The sequence below is a fragment of the Mustela nivalis genome (assembly GCF_964662115.1).
Source record: "Mustela nivalis genome assembly, chromosome: 8".
In the NCBI taxonomy this organism is placed as follows: Eukaryota; Metazoa; Chordata; class Mammalia; order Carnivora; family Mustelidae; genus Mustela; species Mustela nivalis.
In genome coordinates this window covers 1,404,265-1,429,769 of record NC_139027.1, presented here as the reverse complement: position 1 = coordinate 1,429,769, position 25,505 = coordinate 1,404,265, and the positions used below count along the sequence as shown (strand labels likewise).

General features: G+C 56.7%; 1 protein-coding gene across 5 annotated transcripts in view; it reads left to right on the top strand.

Annotated features, from left to right (window-relative positions):
• Positions 1 to 25,505, top strand: part of EIPR1 (EARP complex and GARP complex interacting protein 1) — a 123,319-nt gene that overhangs the window by 76,543 nt on the left and 21,271 nt on the right. For all 5 annotated transcript variants that reach the window (XM_082745482.1, XM_082745479.1, XM_082745481.1 and 2 more), the window contains one exon: positions 11,443 to 11,599. In XM_082745482.1, coding sequence (XP_082601608.1) covers positions 11,443 to 11,599 — 157 coding nt within the window. The remainder of the gene's footprint in view (positions 1 to 11,442; positions 11,600 to 25,505) is intronic.

Sequence of the window (25,505 nt, the reverse complement as noted above, 5' to 3'; positions counted from 1 at the left end):
CACAAGCAGGGGGAGCAGTGGAGGGGAGAATCTCCAGCAGGCTTGGTGCTGAGTCCGGAGCTGGACAAGGGCTCAGCCTCACGACCCTGAGGTCACGACTTGAGCTGAAAGCAGGAGTTAGATGCTTAACCAACAGGCCCCCCCAGGAGCCCATGAGAGAAATAATCTTAAACCCTCACTTCCTTCCTGGGCTTCGCATGGGGACCTCGCGCTGCCTTGTGGCCGTCACGAGCTCTGTCCTGGGCATCACTGTCGCAGCACAACGCGGACTGTGTCGTCTCCGTTCCTGGTCAGCGGGTAACAGCACCGCCTCGCAGAGACTGGGTGAGGTTGTCCGTTGGATCAAGAAGCCACGCCAGGTGTTTCCGAAGGAGCATTTCATACAGCAGTCGGGGCGCTCAGGCCAGAAGGGGCTGCCGGTGGGACACGGTCTTCTCCTCCCGGAAGCGTCTCGCTCCCCGCACGTGGTGATGTTCTGGGAACCGGCACCTGGGGCACGGCGGGGATGGCCGATGTCTGGGTGGTGGACTTCCTGCGAGCCTCCGTTGTGGCCGAGACGCCACCGAGAGCCTTTGTGTGGGGCGGGGAGACTCACGCTCCGCCGCTTCTCAGCCGCCCACCTGTGCGGCTTTGCTTCCTGGCTTTGCTTTTCTCTTCTTGACAAGCCTGATTGCGAGGCCATGGCGGAGGCCTCTGTGCAGACGCTCACGCGCCGTGTCTGCCCACCCGCCCGCCCGGGCAGTGGGTACCGTCGGGCATGTGCTCTCCTTTCAGACACGGCTGCGTAGGGCACCCCTGGGGGGACACCATGTCTGGGCGGAGCCGTCTGTAAGCCCAGGGCAGGTGCTGCTCCTCTGGGATCGGGGGACTGTCCCCAGAGCAGAGGCAGTGCCGCCGCCGGATTGGGAACCCGCTGGTTTCAGGACCCGCCTGGGCCCGGTTTTGTTTGGAGTGCGCGGAATTCCCTCCTGGCGGCGCGGTGGATCAATGACACGCGTTCTGTGACGGGCCTGACTTGGCGCTCAGTGTCTGCCTCCAGCGATCAGGGTCCACTCCTGCCCTCCAGGGTCCGGGGGTCCAGGAGCTGGCCTGGAGCTGTTCCCTGGAAGCCGGTGATGGCATGTGTAAGCGGCACTGCTCGGCCGCGGGCTTCCGGGTCTGGCCGGGGACTCCGCCGGGGGGCTTGCCGGAGGCTCTTCTCTGTGGTCATGTTTGTCCTGGACACTGCGAGCACCAGTGGGGCCCCGTGCCTGGGCCGACAGCAGAACGTCTCCTAGTTTAAACTCCACTGAGGGTTGAGTCTGACGGGTTGCTGGGCTGGGAACCCATGCTCAGCAGGTCACCTACTGCCTCCCAGATTCAAAAAGGCCACCAAAGTTGGGCTTCCTAGTGGTGAAGTCACCCCAACATGGTCCAGATGGCTGGACCCTCAGGAGTGCCACTTGGGGTTCCACAGCCTTCCCCACCCCATGCCCCTGCCTTGCGCTCTCCCTGTGATGCAGCATTTGGATGAGGTCCCCAGGTGCTGTCTGGGTCAGCAGGTGGACCCCAGCTAGCACGGCGGAGAGGGATTTTTGGTATAAGGAATTACTAATAAGGGCAGAAGACTCTTGGACCCTAGGACTCAGTCGGAGACCTGAGGAGGGAAAGTGGAGGGGTGCAGACTGTACTGGAGAAGGCGTGGCTCAGGCTATGGGATATTAGGGGAGGGGACACACACCGCTGGATATTGGGGGGCCACATGCCTCTGGATGTCGGGGCGCATGTTGCTGGATGTCAGGAGGAGGGGTGCAGGGGAAGGCGTGGCTCAGCCTGCAGCTGTGGCCGTGGAAGTGGGGTGCTGAATTTGACTGGCCGCCCTTGGCATCAGGTGGTCCCAGCAGTCCTAGCAGGGTGTGGTGTGCCCAGGAGTGTGGGGAGTGAGACTATGGGTGGGGGGCAGAGGGGCCGTGCAGGGGCCTGGGAACTAGAGCGCCAGCCTGGACGTGAGGTCTCACACCGAGCTGTGTGGGCGGGGAGCCTCAGCACCCGTTCCGTGTCTGCGCGCCTTGGGAAGGTTGTTGCCAGGCCAGGGCGGCAGGTCATGGGGAGACAAGGACCTGGGCCCATTCAGGGGCTGAGCTTCCTGGACACCCTCAGAGTGTGCCGCTCATGGGACCCCATTGCAGCAGAGCCCCGTGGTTTATCACAGAGCAGGGCCCAAAGGGCATCTGCGAGCGGGCACCCAGCCAGGAAGGGCTGGGGTGCCAGGACTGCAGGCTTTGTGGCTATGTGGTCCCGCTCACAGACGGCCCTGTCCTTCCTTATCTCCTTTGAGGCACACATCTTCCTCAGCTCCTGGCCCTACAGACTCAGGCAGGGGCAGGATTTGGAGCAAGGTGTGCCCCCTCTGGGCAAGGTTCTGGTGGGGAGCCGTGAGCCCGGTGTAGGCTTGCCAGGGCCGGGACTGTTGTCCCTGCTGCTGGTGGAGCCGGCTGCTGGCGACCCCTCCAGATGGTTCCAGGAGAAAGCCCCCCCGGCCCCCGCCCGGATCTGAGTCTCAGAAACTGGGGCTGCAGGGTTGTGCGTCAGACGGCAGCAGCTGGTGTCCCCGAGGAAGTTTGTCACAAGCCACTGTCGTTCTCCAAGAACTCCGCCTGCTGCACAGGCCCAGCGGGGACTCCGTGGCTCTGACAGAAGTCAGCGGGCCGCATCTTCCAAGACTTCAGTGGTGACCCGAGCTCTCCATTCCCACTGACGTCGCAGTGCTGCCTTTGGTGACTGTTTGGAGAGGGAGGGGGACGTCCGTCTTGCTTCCTGTCATTCCCGGCTCTGCTGTAGGTGGGGTCCTGCCCGTGCCTGCCTGCCCCTTCCCTGGGTGTGCTCAGTAGTCTGGTGACGGCTGCAGGTCGGGCCACCGGCCGTCTGTGAGTTGGACTGGGGCCACGAGTCCTCAGGTCTGGCTGTCGGCCAGTGGTACCCACTGGGCTCATCATGGGCTCTGGCAAGTCTGGGGCCTTCCATCCCTTTTCCGTGGGGCCGCCGTCCTAGACCTGGGGAAGGCTTGGAGGACAACCTTGTCTGTATGCAGCAGTGTTAGAGGGTCCCTCCTCAAGGAGGCCGGGGTCCCCCTGAGAGCAGGGGCTGTGGTCTGCGGACTGGACCTGTCCAGGGGCGGGGCTCTTCCTGGTGGCTCCAGGCAGGTTTCTGCCCAGGGCCAGGTTGCGCCGGTTACACAGATCGGGGGGACAGATCGGGGATACTGGGTGCCTGGCTGGGTCTCTTCTCCCTTTACCCACTGCCAGAGAGCCATCTGGGTTAACATGCCCTGAGCGGCCTTGGTTCTTGCACCCACCTGTCTCTGAGGTCCTGGCTGGTGCCCCTCCCCCACCCCTCCTCGTCCTTGTGGTCAGGGAGCTCGTTGCTGCCCCTGCACCAGGTTCAGCTTCTCGGGGTGCAGGAGCCCCACCCCCGTGCGGTGAGGGGACAGGCCAGATCCTGCTCCCCGCTGTCGCTCTGCCCTTCTGCGCACCAGGGTCTGTGATCTCTACACGGCGTGCCCTAAAGCGTGTGCAAGCCACGGTAAAAGGCAATTTCAGGCACAGCCCCAAGCTCTCCTGCCCCAGGGGAATGCTTAGTGGGGCTGGGTAGCTCTTCGTTCATCCTTCTGTGCCTGTGCAGGGCGCAGAGAAGGTCGGATTCTAAAAATAGCCCCGGCTTCCGGATTCTGAGTGCACCTGCCCGGCGCCTGGTGGAAGCCCCTCCCCTCCGGCTGGGGATCAGATTATGTCCCCGGCCTGGGCACCGTTAGCCCTTTAGCTGAGCTGGCTGGAGCGGCTATTCAGGCTTACAAAGGCCCTAATCTCCTTTGAATTCCTCTAAGCCTGGACCGGGTAATCCCTTACAGCAAGCGCGCAGTCTGCTGGCGCTGTTGGCAGCCCCAGGCAGGCTCTTCCATTCATTGGCCCCGATTATCTCTTTATCTCATTAAGTGCCTCCAGCTCGCGTGTTCCACGTGAGGAACAGTCAGTGGCGTCCGACTGGCCTTCAGGACACAACTTGGTATTTTTTCCTCCGAAGCCGTGGACTGTAGACGAGGCAGGCCACGGCGTTTCCTGTCTGACTCTGCCACCCGAGGGCAGCCATTGACTTCATGGACCTCAGTCTCCCGGGTCACAGAATGGGGGGGTGCGGTTCGTTGCGTGTGGCGTGGGCCTTCCCTTCTTATGTGGCTGCGTTCTCTGTGGTTTGCGCCGTGGGCTTCTTGCTTTCTTGTGGATGGTGGGCCTGCCCTCGTGGGGCTTGCGGTCGTTCCGATAGCGACCTGGGCACTATAGGGCCTCCCTGCAGGACACGCGTAGACAGGAGGGAGAAAAGCAGAAGGCCTTGCTGGTTTTTACAGCATTTCCTCCTAAAAATCGGGGTTTCCTTCTTAAAAGCACCTTAGTTTCTTTGACAGCTGCTGGATTTGCGTTGAATGCTCTGTCGAGATGCGTGCAGACATCGAAATCCTCTGAGTTTCAGAACCAGTTTGCATGTCTCGATGGGCAGACTCCGGCATTTCTTACTTAGTTCTGTTTACCTTCAATTTCAGCTGCTTCTGAGGATTCAGAGAGTTTCTGATGATGCCTACCATGTTCTTGGACCCAAAGCGCACTGCTTATTCAGATTTTGTACATTTGCGCATTTCTAGGGTGGGTGGTGTTGGCGGGTGCCTGGAGAGCACACGGTGTCACTTTCTGGTCTTTCTCGGGGTGATCTCTAGGGGCTCCGTCTCCTTAAGGAATTCTGGACTCACCCGCGGCCCATCATATTTTCAGAGTAAATTCTATAACAAAATTTTATAATCTTTTAGAAAATCCAGATAAATTTTCCATATGCTAGAAATTTCCTCAAACTTCTTTCCTTTTATTTATCGATTTTCAGAAAAATGTATGGTTCTCTACATTTTGCAAGCATAGCTAGTGCGGTTTTCTTTCTGTCTGACATGGACTTGGGCGCTGCCTCGAGTCGTCGTTCTGTCACTGTTGGTTTGTGCAGGTGCAGCCTGCCTCAGGGGCCCCCCACGGCCTCCCCACCCTGTGGCGTGTCCCCAGTTGGGTTGGCCAGCTCCCTTGTTGTCCCGCCCTGGAGAGCCTTCACTCACGCTGCACTCAGGCCCCGTGCACGGTGCCCGCGGAAGAAGGTCCAAATGTGCTGTACCCATAGTGTCCCTGTGCTGTGTGGACGCCATAGTGGGCCACGGTGGTTCTGGAGGCTGCGCTCCTTCTGGCCAGCGTGGCAGCCGTGCTGTAGGAGTGTGCATCTGGGGCTTCTAGAATGGAAACGGTGTGCCGTCTTCTCGCACTGTCTGCCTGGTGGTTTTGTGGCTGTGCCCGTGTCTTGCCTGAGTGAGGCTCCTGACTCGTGTCCAGGCTGCCGGCCTCTTTCCTGGTCAGCGCGTCTTTGACACTGACGCCGGATCGTCTGCTCTTAAGTGTGGAGCTGGGCCTGGTTTTCTTGGCCTTGATGGAGCATGTCCTCTCCCTGCCAGGCCCTGTGCCCTCACTCAGACCCGACAGTCCCCACGCTGCTGTCCAGAGCAGACCCTCTCCAGCCCTCTGCTCGTCTCCATGCCCTTCGTGGTCCGTCCTGCAGGGCGTCAGACCTCACTTCTTACGGCTTTCATTCATTGTACTGCGTCCCAAATTGAACTCTTGGCCTTTCTCGACCCTCCAAAGCCACTGGGCTCTTAACCCCACCTGCGGACTGCCTATGTCCACTTCCACGTGCCCCAAGTCCCCCTGGGGCTGCGGCCAACTCACCTGCTCCCTATGGGAGGCGTGCTCCTCCCTGCAGCACCTGACCCGACCTCTCTCAAGGCACCTGCCCACCTTGTGCTCGTGTTACTTCAGCCTTCCAGTACGATTGGCGTCCTTGTGGGCAGTGTCTGATGCTCACCCAACTCTGTCTTCTCATCTCCAAAGGGGGGCAAGTACAGGCACAGAGAATTATAGCCAGAGGCCAGATGGTTTTAGAAGTCACTTATTGCCACCTAGCAAACACCCACAAAATCTCAGTGGCATGTTGGCCGTTGTCACTTGTGGCTTGAAGGTATTCCTGCTCTGTCCCTGAGAAGAGCTCCTCCCAACCCCCAGGGGAATTAGGACCTTTGATCCTGTGCGGCCCAAGTTAGGAGCACAGGAAGCATAAGGGACTTTTTGGATCCTAGGGGAAGAGCAGGTGGGCTCAGCCCTGCTCTCGCTCCTGGTTCCCAGGGCTGTGGGTTCTCGTATTAGGGACATGCCACCATGCAGAAAAACCCAGGTCCCAGGCCCGCAGCTTCTTGTGTTAGGACACAGTGTCATGTAGAAGTACCCATTCCCCGGGCCCGTGTGTTCTTGTGTTGGGGACGCAGAACCACATAGCAGGAGTCTGTGGAGTTGTCCCGTGCCTTGTGGTCCTGCTTAACTGTGTCCCGGCGGGTATGATAGCGCTCTGTAATGAGTGACGCTTGGTCCCTTGGTGCCCCCTGGTCCACCTGGGAGGGCCCAGAAGCATGGCTAGAGCAGTGTTTTAAAAAGCATGTCATTCTCTGGAACCCTGACATTCTTCCCAGGAAGCCCCTGCTGTCCCCTTTCTGTCACTGACAACTGCCACCCCAGCATGTCCTCCAGATTGTGTGAGCCCTCTAGCCCTTACTCCCGTGCGGCCGGCAGCTGGCCGTGTTGCCAAGCACCTGGACTGGCCTGGGGTGTCCCCAGATGCAGAGCGTGTCGGCTCCAGGGTAAGGAGGCCCTCAGGCAGTGTGCCGCTTCCTTTTGGATGTCGGGTGCAGCGGACCTCAAACCTCGCCTGGTTGTCAGGTCCTGCAGCTCTGCGGGCTATCTCCCACCCGCTGGCCGGGGTCTGCTGCACGCAGTGTGAGGCCATCACTGTCAGGGCTCGGGCTCAATTTTGCAGGGTGTCCAGATGTCTTCGGAGCAGGCTGTGACAGCAAGTAGGGGTGCTCACGGTTCTGCAGCAAAACCACGTGAAGTGTTTCTCTCCCAGAAGCGTGGATAGCTTCAGTCGCTTGTCTTCATGGGGTGGGAAGGCCACCATGGGGTGGGAAGGGGTTTGGAGGCCAGTGTCCGCGCAGCACGTACCCAAGGCTGGTGAGCTCCTCAGTTCGGCGCCGCAGCTGGGAGCAGGTGCTCCTTTGAGCAGGGAGTGGCCCACAGACCCTCCGCGGGACCCACTGACTTGGTGCCGAGGCCAGCTGGCCATTTCAACAAGGCCCTTCCGTGCCCTCGATCCTTGACGTAGATGCGTCTCCACGGCCTGTGATGGGGTGGGGCATCAGCGTCCGCCCTGTTTTACACCCTCGCGGACTGTGGACGTGAGCCCTGGCCGGGTCTGCAGACCCAGGAGACCTGTTGTGACCAGGCTGTGTCCGGGACTTTGTTTATTTCCCCGCCCCCTAGGTCCCCACCCTAACAGGGGACAGGACACTTTAGGTCTCAGAACTTGTGTTCAGTAGGCCTCGAACTTGGGTACTACCCTTTGCCCGCTGTGTGGCCACCACCAAGGGGCAGCAGGCCTTGGGTGCACCCTGGGCTAATCATCAGGAAGGCACTTGCCCTGGCACTACGGGTTCCTCATTCCTGAGGATCTGGCCACATTTTCTGTCAGTGGGTTTTAGGTCTGAGGTCTGGTCTGGTCTGGGTGAGGCGTCATGACGTTTAAGGCAGTGACTTCCCTCAGCCTCCTGCTCCTCCATTGCTGTGTCCTCGGAAGGGGTGTGTATGTGTGTATGCACGCATTAGGCAGGCTGTGCTCTGGTGAGAGACCATCTGTTTTGCTCCTAGGAATGCTGTCTCTTGTTATCTGTCACCACAACTCGGCCAGTTGGCCTCCCTGGGCTGGCGTGCTGCCTTGTTGGTCATTATGATAATTGCTACCCCTGACTTCTGGCAGTCACATACCATCTCCAGGCCACTATTGCTGTGGGGCCAGGTTTCGCTGCCGAAATCAGGAGTGGCCACAATGCTCGTTATCAACAAGTCACACTTTGTGACAGTCTCAGCACTAAGAGTGGAATCATTGGGTTACCTGGTAACTGAATTGTCCACTGCCAAGTGTTGTCCGTAGTGTGCTGTGTTACACTGTGTCCAGTGATCTGTGACAGACCCGTTGTTCTACGTCTTTGCCAATACTTGGTATTGTTGATCTTTTGAGAATTAAATTTTAGCCATTCCGGTAGGTGTGTAGTGTATCTCATTTTGGTTTTATTTTGCCTTCTACAGTTACAATTGATGTTGAACATCCTTTCTGGTGCTTGCTGACCATTCATGTTTTCTTCTGTGAAGTGTCAGATTCAGTCTTCTGCCATTTTTTAAAAAATTGGGTTATTTGTGTTATTAAATTGTAAGAGTTATTTGTATATTCTGGATACAAGCCCTCTCTCAGGTATATGTATTATGAATATTTTCTTCCAGTTTTGCTTTGTTTTTTCTTTAAAAATTATTTAATGAATTTATTTATTTGAGAGAGAGAAAGAGAGAATGAGGTGGGGAGAGCAGCAGAGGGAGAGGGAGAAGCAGAGTCCCTACTGAGCAGGGAGCCCAACCTGGGACTCCATCCCAGGACCCTGGGATCATGACCTGAGCTGAAGGCAGATGCTTAACTAACTGAGCCACCGAGGTAGCCGTTGTTTCATTTGTTCCCCATCATTCTTTCAAGTATTTAATTTTGTGAAGTTCAGTGTCTTTTGGTAGATAGAAGCTCTTAATTTTAATCTGGTCTTTGTTACCAGTCTTTTCTGTTATGATTAGTATTTTTTTCTGCCCGGTTTAAGAAATCTTTGCTTATCCTAAGGTTGTGAGGATATTCTACTGTGGATTAGTTTGTCTCTTACATTTTGGTCTTTAGTCTGTTTGGGGTTGGTCTTTGTGTATGTTATGAGATATGAATATACAACTAACGTAGCATCTTTTCCTGAACAGACCTGCACTCCAGCACAGCAGCATTTTTGTTATAAGTCAGCTGGCTGTCCTTGGAAGGTCTGTTTCTAGGTTGCATGTTCTTTCTCTGGTCCCCTCACCCATGTGCCGACACCAGAGTAGTCGCAGACTGGTGAGCCAGCCGATTCCGATCTTCTCCATGATGGCTCCGTCGACTGTGCGGGCAGTTCACATCTCTGTAAATGTAGAACCTCAGGAGCGGGTTGTTGGCTTCTATCCAAAAGCTTTTGGAACTTGAAGATTCCTGGATGCTTTACAGCAGTGAAGGTGTCTATGGACATGGTATACCCTCCATGTGCAGGCCTTGACTTCCTCTTAGCCATGGTTTTCGTTCTGCCACATGCACATCTTGCACCTCTGTAGTTTCAGATTTATAGGATATTTGGTTTTATCATGTGACTTAATATTTTTTTAAAAATTTCTGAATTTTTGTTGCTAATCTATAGATATCCAGTTAATTTTTATATATCACCTTGGTGTTCAGCAATTTTGCTAAATTCCCTGTTTTGTTTCTAACAGTAGAGTGCAGATTGTCTTAAGTTTTCTACCTACATTGTTATTAACAAGTAGTGGTGTTTTGATCTCTTCTTCTCCTGGTCTTAAACCTTTGCTTTTGCTCGCCATATGAAGTAGTCAGGGCGTCTAGTATGGTGTTAGCTAGCAGCCACGGTACAAAGCATTCTTATCTAATTATTCTTCTCGAGGGAAAAGCATTTAATGTCTCACCCCCAACTGCTCTGTGTGCTGGGTGAGCAAGCAGTTCTAGGGACAGGCTGCCCTTGCTGACACCTGAGCAGAGTTGCCCAGAGGAGGACTTTGGTCTGTGGGGACTCTGCTGCAGACAGGCTGTGCGCACCTCCCGCATGGAAGCCGTGCCCAGTTCTCACACCGGTGGCTCCGTTCCTGTGCAGCTTACACAGTTCTTTTCCCCGGCATTGAGGGCGACTCGTATCATCTGTGCCATACGGGGTGGATGTTGCAGACTTCATTTCTTTCTGCCCCAGCGCTGCCAGCCCTCTCTGAAGTTGGAAATCCTCATATTTTAAGAGTGATGCTACGGCCTCACAGGCTCTGCAGAAACACTGGGTGCCTGGAAGTTTCCGCAGGAAAATCCGTCTCTCTTGTAGAAAAGCCAGGGCACGCCTCATTTCCCTGGGTAAAATGGGAAGGCTGACATGGTGTGTATATATATGACTCAGCAAGGCTGACATGGTGTGTATACATACGGCTCAGCAAGCGGCATGTGAGATGAGCGCCGAGATTGGGGTCTGAGAGCCCTGGCAGAAAGCCTGCCCACCCCCCGTCCTCTGACTGTGGGTGACGGTGGTCATTAGCCGACCCGTGAAGCCAGGTGTCTGCCTGGCTGGTGTTTGGGTGGAAGGACCACAGAGCTGAGACATGGGACACTCCCCGTGTGGGGGCGGCCCTGCCGTGTTCTCATTTCACGTGGGAAACACGCGCAGTGTCCTCCTCTGTTCTGCGTCCCCTCACGGTGCTCACCCGACGTCGGCTCTGACGTAGAGCAGGGACGTCTTCCTCGTTCCGTCGTCACGTACTAAAGGCCTTCAGAAGGGAAGGTGTGCAGCACATGTGCAGTTTGGACCTAAATGGAAAGTACATTGGACAGGATTTGTATTCAGGAATTTATGATTACACGTTTATCACATAATGTTACATCTTTTTTTTTTTGTTCTCTCTTTTTTGTCTTACTGAAATGTCGTGTACAGGGGCAGAGAGACCTGGCTCCTGGCATGTTCCCTAAAGCCAGGTATCCCTGGTCTTTCTTACCTAAGCTTAGTTTCCTCATCCACATGGTGACATTTCAAAGTGTTCTGCAAATTCAGATCCCTGGGGCACCTTGAAAACCAAGCGTCAGGACTCCAGGAGGTGGGCAGTGAGCAGCCACCATTGGCTGGGGGAGACCCTGTGTCCATGGGTGCCTTCGGGTGCTGGGCTGTGCTCCGCCTGGAGAACCAGGCCGCGGCAGGACAACACTGTGTGCGCGTCCATGTGGGGCTCCCACGCGCTCTCGCCTTAGCACCCTGGGCTCCGGTGGCACCCCTGTGGGTGTTGGGTTCCCGCAGCTGGGGCTGTCCTGCAGCTGTGCCCACCGTGGCCCCAAGCTGCACTCGGTGTTTGTGTCCGCCGCACACCCACCCCCACCTTTTGCTCCCTGTGTTGAAAATCCATGGAGGAAGGACCGAAGGCAATCGATTTTGAAGAAAATTAAATTTTCTTCTCAACAGAATGATGGTTTTGCAACGAGGCAGCAGGGGTGAGGTGGCTGCGGGCGGGGAGCAGTGGCTGTTCCACTGGCGAGCAGGGTCTGAGCCCCTCGCTCCACTGGCTCTCTGTGGCCTGTGGGTGTGCGGACCTGCCCTGTGTCTGCGGCGGGGTGGGTGTGCGGCGCCGCGGGGACTGTGGTTGTGCACCGCGGCAGTGCACCGCGCTCTGCTGACATGACCCTCTGTTGCTTCAGCTTCAGACAGCAAAGTCCTGACGTGTGCGGCCGTGTGGAGGATGCCGACGGAGCTGGAGCCCGGCGGCCACGAGTCCCCCGACGATTCCGCGAGCCCTGCGCACACGCTGGAGCTGCTCTGTCACCTCGACAACACGGCTCACGGCAGCATGGCCTGGTAGGGCTCTGCGCGTTTCACTTGCCCACGGCAAGCCTGGAGCTTGGGCCGCGTGCACACACACCCGGTCCTGGGGCCACGGCTCCTGCTCGGGGCCCTGCTTTCTTGTGAAGACATGCTGTGGATGGTCGGCGCTCTCTCTCTCTCTCTCTCTCCCTTCCTTCCTTCCTTCTCGGTCCCAGCTGTCCTCCAGATTCGGTGCGTAACGGGAAGCCTGTTGCCGACGCCGTGAAGGCGCGTGTGTGCGGGTGCCCCTTCTATATAAATCCCTGCTGCCGGGCACCTGCCAGGATGAGGGTGGGGTCGGGCGCTGGGAGCACTTAAGTGTTCTGTTGCTTTATAGCTTCGTGGATGCACTTCTGCTCAGCAGCCCTCAGTGTAATTAGTGGATGTGTACTTTGGGCTGAAGGCTCATAATTTCTTCTTCTGTAGCGTGAGTGAGGGCGCGGTGCCCCCGAGCCCTCCTCATCTTTATGCTGCGTCTGTCTCCTCCGCATGCCACGAGCAGCGCTGGGGTGGAGGTGCCGCCAGCGCCCAGCAGGCCCCCGGCCTGTCGCTGCCCGCGTGCTGTGGCCAAGGCGCAGCGGTGCTTACCTGGCTTGGCTCCATGCCTGGGGGGCCTCCTCAGCCCTGGAGCCGCTGCAGATTCCAAAGGCCAAGCTTTCTAGAAGGGACTGTGGGTGCATAGCATCGGTACAGGTGTTTACAACAGTACTTCCTATTTTACTCAGTGTAGTAACACTTCTGCGTGCACACTCAGGTGTGCATGTGTGAGAAAGAAGAGCTCTGTGTGTCAGCTTCTGTTTGGACCAAATCTATAATTAAGTAAGTTTAATCCAACACCTATTTATTAAGCACCTGCTGCACACACCTCCCAGGCTCTGGGGACACCAAGGTCATGGGTCGGGGACCCGGCCTGCAGGAGCCGTGCGCCATCCCCCAGGGGAGACCCGCAGCGTGAACGTCGACGCAGCACAGGGCAGGCTGTGGCGTGCCCTGCGATCGGCAGGAGCTCTGGGCTGTGGGTCCCCCGAGGAAAGAGTCATTAATTTTTACTAGTGAAATTGAAGAGGGGTCTGCTCAGGAGCCACCCTGCAGAGCTGGGACCGATGCGGTGTCCGTCAGCAGCAGTGGGCTTTGGGCGGCAGAGGGAGCAGTGCTGGGGTCGGTGCCGTCTGTGGACGTCCTCTGTGCCCTCGGTGGTGGGCGATGTGCCGGATCACGGTTCCTTCCCCTCCCAGAGGCATCATCTGCAGGAAAAGGAGACGCACGGGAGCCCTGCCCCCTCACGAGGGGCTGCGAGAGTGCAGAGCAAGTCTGGAACATGTGCAGACACACACGCGTGTGCGCTTGAGTGCAGCGTGTATGTGAGTGGTGCGGGAGCAGGGAAGACACCGAGCAGGCAGCAGCGCCCGTGGGGAGGTCAGTGTGTGCAGATGGCCTCAGTGCCGCTGGTGAGTAAACCGAGGCGTGGAGCTCAGGGGAGCAGGGGTGCTGGTCGGCTGCCCCAACTCGCACCTGTGTTCAGATAGCCCGTGCCGTGTCCATCAGAGGAGGGGTGCCCCGTCTCTGGGTTCTTGTCAGGAAATGAATGTCAGTGAGATGTTCAGTCCCGCTTGCACTCCTCTGATCCCGGGCCCATCCTCACACCCCAGTGACCACACACTCGGTGGTCACACCCGTGGTCGCACCCCCGTGACTATAGTCCCATCCTCACACCCGGTGACACACTTTTGGTGATCACATGCCAGTGGTCAACCCCTGGTGATCACACCGCCTGTGGTTGCACCCCTGCGATGACACCCCGTGATCACACTGCCGTGACTGCACCCCTGCAACGACACCGCCGTATCACACCGCGGCTCACACCCCCTACGACTGCGCCCCTGTGAAAGGGGAACTTGTTAGGAAGGACCCGTTGATACGTAAGCGCATCCGGGGAAACGGTCTTCCTGACTTTCACACTGGAAGGGTGCCCTCTTCTGAACTCGCTGCTACTGTTCGAAGCGTTTCTTGCATCCTTGTGTTACCCCTTACGTCACTGTACGTGTTTGCTGGTGTAAGGGTGAGAGGGAGCTGTGATCCACCGTAGCTGCAGGAACAACTCAGACAGACCCTGTGTGCTGTCACCCGTCTCCCCCAGTGGTGACACGGTATAACCCTCCGCACTGTCACCGCTGGGGATGGGGTGTTGACAGGACCCGCCGCCGGTGCATAGTGAGTTCTCTACCGTGTCACCCTGTGTGTCTGTTGCTGCAGCCAGCACCGTACTCAACACACAGAACCGGGAGCCCTCCTGCTGCCTGTTTACGGTCGCAGCCCAGTCCTCCCGTTGCTGTCCCGGATCCCCGACAAGCCTGGGTCTGTGCTCCTTCCTGCAGATTTGTCCTTTTGAAAAGCTTCTGTGAATGGAATTGTGCACTCTGGAGGCTTTGACTGTGGCTTCGTGCACGCACTATGATTCCTGGGGTTCCTACCTGTTGTCCCCTGTGTCCGGCAGTTGCTCATCCCTTTATTCTGAGTAGTAGTCCGTGGGACCACGGTTTGTGTGACCATTTGCCTAGTGAAGGACAGCTGGGCTTCCCCCGGGCTTTGGACATCCTGATCAGGCTGCTCGGACAGGAATGGACAGGGGCTCCCATGAACACGGCTTTCATCTCTCCCGGCTGAGTGACCGTGTGTGCAGTTCATGGGGCGCCTGTAGGTGTGTTTTGGACAAACTGCCGGAGCCTCCTTTGGAGTGACTGTGTTTGATGTCCCCGCCAGCAACATATGAGGACCCAGTCTCTGCGCCCTCATTGGCCTTTGGGACTGTCATGTGTGGTTCTTTTCAAGTGTCTTCAGCGATGTCTTATTACCAGGTAGGGAATTTGACTTTTGGAAATTGAACTGTGGTGAACACATGAAGGAGAAGGTGCTGTTTGTGGTCAAACTTGAGGCGACTGGGTAGTTGAGTCTGCTTTCCTTTCCTATTTAGACTCGGGACTGAAGCAGCGCCAAGAGAGGGCTCCCAGACACATGCCGGGCATTGGCCCCGCTGCTGCTAAGGGCGCATCCCAGAGCAGCACGCAACCCAGTCTGCGGGCTTGACCCTGTGCCCCAGAGGGCACCGTGCGGGCTCGTGTCCTCAGGGCCACTCGCCTTCTGTTTGCCCTGGAGCAGCTGGGCCCCAGCACAGGTGGGCCCACACCCCCGTCCCAGTCCTCCAACACGCAGCAGGGAGCAGTGCCCGCAGCCCACCCACCACTGAAGATTCTTGAAGGTCTCCTGACTGTGTTTGGTTTCAGCTCCCACCCATGGAGGCAGACAGAGTGCTGGCTGGGGGGCCGCACTCCCCGTCTCTTGTGCTCACCTGCCCTGGGGCTGCATCGGGTTACTGATGGGGAAGTCCCCCTTTTCTCAATGGTACGTGAAGATTCCCGAAAAGGAGGAAACACTTGATAGTTGTAATTGTAAGCTACTGTGGCTCCGTACAGGTCTCTGTGGAGTGTGGCCCCTCCCTACTCATTAGGGTACATTATACAGACGAGCCAACCGTCTATTCTCTTCCTTTCTCGGATCCACAGTGTCGGGGGGCAAGTCCCAAGCTGTGCCTAGAGGGGTTGCCCCGTAGCTTCTGGTGTGGATTAACAAGCCACCGGCTTTGTGGTGCGGTGTTCCCTCTTCAGAGAGGACCTTTCTAAAATAGTCGCTGTTCCACGCCCACCCACATATTCTTGTCCCCGCGCCCAGCTCTTCTCCTGTGACGTCGTGACCATGCTGGGCACCCTCAGCACCAAGGACAGCGCCAGCCGCAGGCCTCTGCCTCGTGAGGGGGCCGTGACCAGGAGCCCTCCTGAGGTTTGTAGACACTGCCTCCTCCCCACGGGGCCCTCTACGGCAGGGACTATGGCGGAGCCGGTAACCGCCCTCTGGAAGGCAGGGGCACGCATCCAGCCTTTTCTACGCAGTGGAGTCATTGGGATTCAGAGCCAGGCAGGCCAACCCCGGGACACCACATGTTGCCCAGAATCGCCTCCCTGCTGAGTGAATGAGCGAAAGGAGCCACTTGGGGTCGTCACACTGCGATTTGGAAGTCGTTTCTGTTGCTGGGAGTGTAAATACATCTTCACCAGAATAAGTTCTGAGAACGTCCACATGTCTTCCAGCTAGTCCTTCGTGGACAAGTGTCGGTAAGTTGTGCTTTCCAGGGAATTCCTCATTTTGCAAGGAATAAAGCCCCCTTCATTTCTCGCGCACTTTCTCCCTTCCCCTGTGGTTTGTTCCTGCCGCCAGTGTGCGGTGAGTGTGGGAGAACTTGACGCTGTCCCCGTGGGCACGTGCCTCCTTCCTTCCGGTGAGCATTCCAGCTCCACGCTCGCCGGGGCCGCCGTGTCCCACACTGAGTGGCACACACCTGTTCCTCAGTGGGCCAGTCAATAGCTCATAGCCTTCTTCCTCTCTGCCTGTTGCTGGGAGGGAGTGGCACCGCATCCCACCTCGCCTGGAACTCCGGAGTGCCCCCGCGCTGAGGTCAGTGCAGCCCACAGCCAAGGGAAGGCCCTTGGGGATGCTTTGACCAAATTGTGAAGTCTTCCGCATCTTCCCTGTATCTCGCCCCATTATACTTCAGGCTGTGTGTGTCAGCTGCCTTGTGTTTTTCTGGCGTGGGATGAGACCTACATAACTCAGTAAAATGAATAAAATCCCACCTTACTGTGGTAAGAAACGAGGTGAAAGAGTGAGTCTCCTGCCATGTGTGCTGTTGGCCCTTCTTCCCTTCCTGGGGTGGGTAATTGGGGGGGGCTCTTCACAGCTGCCCCTGGGTATGTGCATGTGTGTGTGCGCGTGCATGTTTGTGCGTATGTGTGTGCGCGTTTATGTGTGTGTGTGCGTGTATGTGTGTTTGCGCGCGCGCGCGTGTGTGCGTGTGTGTGGTCATTCTTCCCTGAGTCAGCGACTAGACCCGTAGTGCAGGGCCTTCGTCCGCCAACGTAGCATGGACGTCGGTAGTGGAGTGACGGCAGCCCTAGCACGTCCTCCTGGGCCTCCTGTCCTGTATTCACTGGCGTCCTCGGGAGCCCTGGCAGTGGGGAGGAGCAGGGAGTTCCCGCGTGTGGGCCCACTGGGCCCCTGTGAGCGGTCGTCTGCCCTGCAGCGTCACTGCTGTTGGCTCGGGGGCTGGTGAGCCACGCGGGTCCTCCCGGGCTTTTCCACCTGCTCTCGGTCATGGTGAGCCCCTCACGCCCCCGCTGCTGAGTTAAGCATCCTAGCTACCATCGACACTGCCTGCCTGTGAGTGGAAGCCCCATAAAGCAGTAGAAGCTCTGGTGTGGTCCTGGCTCTGGTGTGCTCCGGCTCCCGGGGGTACTTCCGGAGTAGTCATGCCGTCACCTGCTTTCACGGACCACGAAAATCTCCTTTAAAGGAGAAGGCACTAAACTTAGTAACCAGCCACTTTCCAGGGCTGGGAGGGAAAGGAATGACATTCCCGCACCCCTCGAGTTCTGACAGGCGGACGGGAGGGAGCGTCCCTGCACTGCCGAGTGCGCTTGATAGCCACAGGGTGACCGGCTGACCTCCACTCCCCGAGCCGGCTCTCTGCCAAGTGCAGGTGGAGGTAAGCATCCCGCGGAAAGGCCAGGCAGGCTGAGCCCGGTGGGCGTGCGCACTCCCATCAGGAGGAGGAGGGGGGTGTGAGCCGTGCTGTTGAGACAGGAGGGGAGCAGAGGAAGAGCCGTGTGTGAAGCCACTGATTCTGAGGGAGTTTGGCCAGAAAAGAAAGGAGTCGGTCCATCTCTCTTTTCCCGTTTATTTTTTAGTCCAATCTGATGGAACAGTGAACAAAATAAATTCAAGAGTATCCTTGACACCTTACAGAAGCTGTCTTTGAGGATAAGGAAGAAATTTGAAATTCAGAGATCGTTGGCACGGTTTTACGGCCAACCGTGCTGGAGAATTCTCAGTGATTGTGACGATTTATGATTGTAGATTTATCAGATCTCGTAAGGTTTGTGTCCCGGCTTTTTGGCCTTACCAGCCTGGGTGTACTGAGGTGTAAGTTCTTCCCTGATTCCTGGCTCACTACTAACGTCCTTCTGAGGCCCACACCCCTCCTTCTGTGCAGGGAAAGGACCGTCTTACGGTGCTCCAGGACAGCGTGAAGAGCCTTCCTCTCTCAGCTTTGTTCACGTCTCCACCGTACACCGAGCACGGTTGTCCCGTGTCCCGGACTCTCGTACCCTCCGATGCTGTTATGATTCCGTGTTAGGGAAGTGGTGAAAAACTAGCGGAGCACGACGTGCAGGTGTGTCCCGCACTAGAAGCCACACGCGGAGTCTGAAGTGTGGTCGCGGAGTGTAACCACACCCACCCGGAGAGAAACGCGCATCCCTCCTACGGTTTCAGCCCATGTTCCCTTGCAAATGCGGCTCAGAGAGTGTTTCAGGCGACCTGCTTACCGACCAGCCGGTGTCTCCCAGAACGTGTGAGCTCTCCCCGTGGGCAGTGGTGTGTGCAAGGGACACGTTTGGAGGAAGGTAGCATTTAGTTCTGTTGGTGATTGTTTAAACGTGAGGTTTAAATAATTTAAAAAGTTCAAGCCTGAAGGTGCGCTAACCCCATGCGTGGGACTTTTAAACATTTTCTCCTGTTTGGAAGATGAAAGAAATGCGGACCCAAGAGAAGAGGAAATGCCCAAACCGCTACTTGGGATTTGGGCAGACAGTTTTATTCCAAAATGTACTTTTATTTATTTATTCAAAGACTTTATTTGGGATAGAGCAAGAGAGAGAAAGAGGGCACAAGGCGGGGAGAGGCAGAAGGAGAAGCCGACTCGCGCTGAGCAGGGAGCCCAGTGGACTCAGAACTCAGTAGAAGGCAGAGGCTTAATGACCCCCAAGATGCGTTTTCATTTAAAGATTAACTTTGAACTTCCTGGGAAGGCCTAGGGGTTTGGGCTTGCTGGTGGGGGAGCACCAGGTGGGGGCAGCGTCCTCATGCTGGCCTGCTTGTGCTCCTCCTACGTCCTTGGAGGAGGTGGTGGTGGGAGCACCAGCCACCGCTGGCCAGTTTTGGGGTGGCCTTGGAGGTACAGACCTGTGAACTCTGGGGTGACTTAGGTGGGCCCTCAGGGCCGGCGAGAATCCATCAGGCAGAGCATGCTGAGAGCCCTGGCTGTACCCCGCGGCTCCCCCTGGGGCAGAAGGAGGGGACCGTGGTGATCTGGTCAGAGCCATGCCCAGGGAGGGCCAGGCAGTGTGTACATCACCCACATGCACCCCAGGGAGGAGCCCGCGGACCGTGAGCATTTCCTGTCGGGGGAGGCTTCTCAGCAGCACGGGGCTCGGCGAGCAGGGCTCGGGTCTTCTCTCTCCAACTCCGGAAACGGCCCCTCCCCGCTCTGGGCCGTTCTCATCAGACTGCTCCTTTCTGTGGAGCCGCACACGTGCAGCTCGGAGCACCGATGCGGCTGCCGCCGGCTGGCGTCAGCCTCCGCAAGAGACGGGAGCGTCAGAGAGAATGTGCCCTCCGTCGTGCCCGGCCTGTTCTTGCCCTGTGCTCTGGGTCTCCTGAACTACCAGTCTGTCCCGGTGAGGGACGTCCGCATGTGCACAGCCTTTTCATAACCAGAGGCACGAGCTCGCCTGCCGGGTGCCAGGCCGTGCACGGACACGACTCTACCCCCAGAAGTCCCCACGCGCATCGCCGTCGAGAACCCGCACGGTGCGGAGCTGGGCAGTGAGCTTCTCGACGTGGTGGTGGACTCCTAAACTCTCCTTTCACTGGGAAGAGCGGTCGTGTGTTCTGTTGTGCCTTTTCCAACAAGAAGGAATCAGCCGGGTTGCCAAATCTCCGTTCGGAAAGAGACGTTTAAGTCTAAGCTGGGGAACTCACGCATTGTATTGCTTTAGAGTTGTTCAAAATTTTAATTGTGACCAATGACTTAATAGACGTGTTTCCTTCTTAAGGTTTTTGCTCTTTCGGTAAAGTATGAACGTGATGGGTTGTCGAATGCAGGGGGAGCTCGGAGTCCTCGCACAGCTGCTTCTTGTGGGTTGAAGCCTGTCCTCCAGCCGCGTGCGGCTGCTGCCTCGTGCAGATCGCGCCCTGGGGGCCGGCCTTCCGTGGCTCCCCCGCTTCCCACCCCCAGCAGCTCAGAGAATAGGGAAGGCAGGGAAATGCTGTGGATTTAAATTATTAAATTTATATCGAGGTTGTTTTAAGAATTTCTGGTGTCCTTTGAGCTGTCCTCACCCCAGGTACCGGCATCCAGAGTGTGAATCATTCATTTGGAGCCACTAATCTGGAGGAGAGAGGCATGTATTTCGTTTGATCAGCGTGAAACCTGCCGAATTAGAACCATCATTCCTGCCATTATGGCCCTTGTTAACTGCCTCACAGAAGTTTAGATTTTTTTATTTGGGTTTATTTACAGAAACAGCCCTTTGCTTGTGCCTTCCCCTCTGCGATTATGAAGGGGTATTGCCCACTCCTAGCAGGTACATGCTACTTTGTTCTCGACTTCTTAATGGGATTTCATGTCCCCTCAAATTCACTGGCAGAGTGTGATCAAGCAGAAAAATGGATGATTTTATGAACGGAGAAATAAACTTAGTTTGGAGGAGCAAGTATGGCAGAAATTCGAGGTTATTTTCTTGTGTTTATGGCCCCAGTTTCATGGTGATGGTCTGTGATAAAATGGGATCTGTCTTTCTGTCCCACTCCGCGTGCTTGGGTTATCCCAGGCTGTGTGTCGTTAGGCGCAAACATTGATGATCTGGGGGGTTGCTCCCCATAAATCAACAACAGGTATATTTTGACGTGTGACTCAGGATAGATGACGAAATACGAGGGACAGGAGTGGGACCCAGCGGCAAGACCGTGTGCGGTGGGAGCAGCGGCGTGCTGCCACTCTGTGGAAGTGCCTCACGGGTCCTACTCCCTGGGAAGGGCCTGAGAGCTCTGGCTGCTTGCTTGGGAGTTCCGCTGCCCCGTGGGTGGACGCAGCAGGACAAGAGGGCAGTGCAGGAGGGCAGTGGGCGGAGGAAGCTCGGAGGCGCACCAGCAGCCCCAAGTGGCCCCCAGTGAGTCAGGGCATCTGGTCACCCACTTCATGACCCAGAGAGTGAACTTAGGTTTCCTGCTTTTACTTGCAGGTCTGCTAGTCCTGTTTCCAGTCTGATGGCTGTTTTTCTCATGGTTTTTCCTAGTGAGCCTGCCCCCACGCACCTGTGAGGGTGGGATCAGAAGGGCCACCGGCCTCTGCTGCTGCTTTCAGGCCAGTGTCCCGCTCTGCAGTGGGAAGTGAGGCCATGTGGTGGCGCAGGGAAGTGAGAGGGTGTCCCTGGCTGGGAAGTGGTGCTGGTGGCCAGCGGGACACTGCTCTTTCCTCTCAAAGCCCCTGCACACTCTTGGCCGGCGCCCACACCCTCAGACCCGTGCAGGCCTTGTCTAGTGCGCTAACAAGCTGCCGGTAACGTAGTTGACGGTGTCTGAGGCACCTGTTCTTCCCTTCCCTGTTCTGCGGGGGGAACCTCTGTGCCATCAGACGAATGTGCTGGGATTGACTGTCGCAGCCCCGAGAAGGCGGATTCGTGCCCTTTCTTTTTCAGGTCATGTCATTCAGAGATTACAGATTTAAATTCTCTCAGAAATAAATGGCAGACGTCAAAGGCTCACCTCAGTGCACGTCCTGTAGACATGCAGAGTCAACGCTCCACGAGGCATGTCCTCTGTGAAGGACAGAATTCTTCAATGTGGCTGTATCATCCTCCTGACACCGAGGCGGCTGAGCAGGAAGGCTCTGCTCACAGCTGTGGCTTGTGTTATACTCCAGGGAAAGGGAAAGAGCTCAGCTCCTGCTCCCCCAGGGTGTGCGTGTGTGTGTGTGTGTACATTTGTGGGTGTACGTGTGTATGTATGGTGTGTGTGTGTGTGAGAGAGAGAGAGATCCGGAACTTGCAGAACAAGCTTTGCCATAGGTCGGCGTCTCTCTCACTCCCCATCGATTCCTGGCCCGTGTACTTTGGATTCCTGTCCTGCCTCTGGGTCGTCTGCGGTCGGCGACGTGCTCCTTGGGGGCAGGGCCAGGCGCCCAGCGCACAGGCTGCCTTGGGGCAGGAGGGCAGGCTGCGGCAGCCAGACCCCACGTCGGCTCTTTCCCTGGGCGTCGTGGGAGCCTGCGCGGTCTGCCCAAGGAAACTCAGCAGGGACCGGGGTGCGGAGAGGGAGCGTGGGATGAGGATGTGGGGAAGCCTTCCCCTTCCTGTCGTCACCATAAAAATGCCACAGGGCCAGAAGCCGCGTGCACAGGGTCTGCTCACGGAGCTCTTGAGTCCAGTTTCTGGTGCGTGTGACAGTAACGGGGAGCTCCAGACTGCTCACCGACTCGGAGGGGAAGGGCCCGGTGCTGATGTTTGGACAGGTCACCAGAGGAAAAGCCAGGTGCCACAGAAAGTCACGCCGGCGACTCGGCCCAGGCCACTGGGTGTGAATGGACAGGACAGGACAGCGAGACACGCTTGAGCTCTGCTGCCTTTCAGAGTGGGCAAGGATTTCAGTTTCTAACCTCTTCTGAAGACTTTTTTCTTAGAATAAATCTTGATGGAATTTTTTTGGTGCATTTAAAGGTGCTAATTTTAATATTCCCGCCAAATTTCAAATTAGGGTTTTAGAGTTTTTTTCAAGGGAGGCTGTTGGCATTGGGGGTGGGAAGGCTGTTTGCGGGTTCTGGGTCACGGGACGCCCGTTCCTCATCCCCCGTCCTACTGCCCTCCCAGTCTTCGGGAAAAGACTTTCCCCAGAAGCCTCTGGAGAATAGCACCGTGCACCGTCAAAGCAGCACAGACCTAGCTGCGTCCGAGTGCGTCGAGGCTCATTGAGCGCCTGCTTCGTACGGGCTGTCCCGAGGACTGGTGTGCCGGTCTTCCCGGACCTGTGGCGTCGGCACACCACTGTCACCCCAGCGGACGGGTCAGGAGATCAGAGCTCAAAGAGAGGAAGAATCGCAGGTGTCCACACAACAGAATTCTGCGTGGCCTTTGCCCAGAGTTACATTTATTTGGCATGGAAAGTTACCCCGGACGTGGAAGTCAAGCAGCACATTACAGAGTAACGTCGTCAGTGGTTTGCGTTCCTGTGAGAGACAGCCGAGGTCCGTGTGTAGAGCGAAGACGGGATGTCCCACATGCTCTGTTGATAGGCCTTCTCTCCGCGGGCAGCGATACATGAGCCTGGGACTTCTGCGGAGTTTAGGCTTTTTTAACAGGCATATCTGACTTTGAATTAGAGTGTAAAATAGTGCAGCTCAAGTCAGGATTTCAGGAAGGCAGGGGCTGTGGCTTCATGTGTTTCCCTCAGGGGAGAGAGCTTTCCGCACCCACAGAGGGCTGTTTAACAGTGACCGTGTGAGTTGTGAGTGCACCTGCCGCTCAAGCCCGGGTCAAAGGGAGCATGAAGCATGTGCTGACAGGACACGTGCAGTAGCTGGGGTTGCACACTCAATTGTCCTAAAAGCAAACCCCAGTAAAGAAGATCAGTGATGTAGGGCCATTTCATACGGGGCAGCAGCTCTGTCCCCAGAGACACGGGAACATGCCACAGTGCCAGATGGGCACGGAATGGGTCATCTCAGCCAGGCTAAGTGTTTGGGGCACTCCCGGAAAGGTAAAAAGAGGACTGTGCGCTGCAGAGGAAGTTCTACCCAGGTACTTGAAATTGCTAGAAAAGACCAGCGTCAGTGATGAAGCAGCATTCTCCAAATTTCAAAATCAGGAAGTGGTCATTTTATATGACGACTGTCCCCAATGCATATGTATGTGTGCACCATAATGAAAGTTTCACGAAATGCCCGTTAACCTGAAAACGTGCTCGGGCGCACACTCTGTTTCACCCTGTTGCAAGCCTCTTGCCTTTGCAGGATGGCAGCCCTGATGGGGGGACCCAGTTTGCCGGAGTTCACGAGGGGGTCCTGGAATCCCTACAGCCACCCCTGAGCAGGCAGGTGGGGGTTCCGATGGGCCCAGAGGCTCCCTGTGCGGGATCCTGCAAGGACGGGGGGGCGTCTAAGGTGGGGGTTTCATGGCTGAGCACATCTGTTGCACTGACTTCCGGGGGCGGGTGTTGCGTTGGGGGGGTGCCACGCTTTCCCAGCTGGGGGGCTGTGTGTGGTGGGAGGCATTCTGGAGCCATCTTTTTGGGCAGAGTGGCCGTGGTGGGAGCCACAGATGGATCTCGTGTTGCGTTGACTGACTGTGACTGTCCTGTACGTCGCAGACTGTCTTGATGGGCCACGTGACTGTGCCTGCAGGGCCCGGATCCTTCCACCACTGTGGTTAGAAACAGGGGTTGCTTGGACAGATAGGAGCTCAGAACCCAAGTCTGACAGTATTCTGTGTACACGTGGCACGTAACTGGCGCTCGAAACATCGCTGCTACAGCTTTGCTGAGGCCAGTCTCCTAGGTGTGGTGGTACTTGAGCTAAAACTGTCTGGATGCCCTTTCTCTCTTTCTTAGATTTATTTATTTGAGAGAGTGAGTGAGACGGAGCACACAAGCAGGGGAGAGGACAGAGCAGGAGCCCGACATGGGGCTCGATCCCAGGACTCCAGGTTCATGACCTGAGCCGGAGGCAGTCACTGAACCGACTGGGTCGCCCAGGCACCCCAGGATGGTATTTCTGTAAGAACGAGACCTTGTCCCGTTTTCATAGTTTGATGCTGGGCAGCCAGATACAGGCCCAGAGATGGGTTAAACATGGGCTCTTGGGCCGTGTTCTCAGGTGATTTTGCAGAGTTTGTGGGGAAAGTAGGAGCCAGAGAGACGGCGTTTCCCAGCAGCAGCTCTAAGATTTTCATGAAACCAAGGGCAGATTGGGTCTGATTTGTATAAAAGCAAGAAGTCAGACATTACGAATAAAATTTAATACGCTTTATTGCTTTTTTATGTGGAACCTGGGAAGGGTACTTGTAAAAAACTTACTCCCAAAATTTTGTCCGTGGGAGTGTTGTAGCCCCGGGGATAGAGAAGTGCAGTAGAGAAGCGAACACTGTTTGGTACGTTTGAAATGTAGGGTGGTGTGGCGCCTGGGCAGAGATGCCCAGGGGTTCGCACGGGGCTGCGGGGGCACACTGGGCATCCCATTTGCGGTTTGGTCAGCTAGGAGCAAAGCCCCATAGTCCACCGCCTGGAGGGGGCATAGGGGGGTGGGGCTGGGAGGCAGACCGCGGGGGCTGATTGTGCCTAGAGCTCCACACAGTCGTGAACAAGGAGCACCTCTTCTTGACGAGGTCCGTGTGCGACTGAGCAGCGAACCCTCTCAAAGGGGCTCCAGCACGGACCGGTCCTCGCTGCGTGTGCTTGGTAACTGGAACCCTTTCCGGTGTTACTTTGCACACATTGTAAGGGGCACTGGGCCCCGGCTGGGAGGAAGCCTTACTAATGCTTCGTCCCTCTTCCTGCCAGCACTTCTTTATGAAGTGTCTCTGCTGCGAGGGTCAGAGTCTGGGCTCGGTGCTCCGCCCGTGAGCCTGGGCTTGTCTGTCGTCTCGCGGGGAAGCCGACGTGAGTGACGGGGGCTGCTGCTCCAGGACAGAGGGCAGTCCGAGCGGCCTTTCCGGAGGAAGTGGTGTTTCAGCCGAGCCCCTCCTGCCTCCTGTGGCCGGCCTCTCTTCGTCCTAATCTGCAAAAGTTTGTTTTCTTGAAGTGACTTGCTCTTTCCGGCCTCGGTCCTGGTTCCAGCAGGGGAGCAAGCAGCCTCCCGCAGCCTCGGGTCTCTGCTCAGACCCTTGCGAGTTCACCCCTGCTGGGAGATGGGGGCTTGGCGAAGCCACGATGGGGTAGGGACTTGCCCTAATGCCTCTGAAGATACAGAACCACCTGCAGCTGTGTTTCTAGAAGCTCAGCTGGCCTTTCCTGGGCAGTGGGT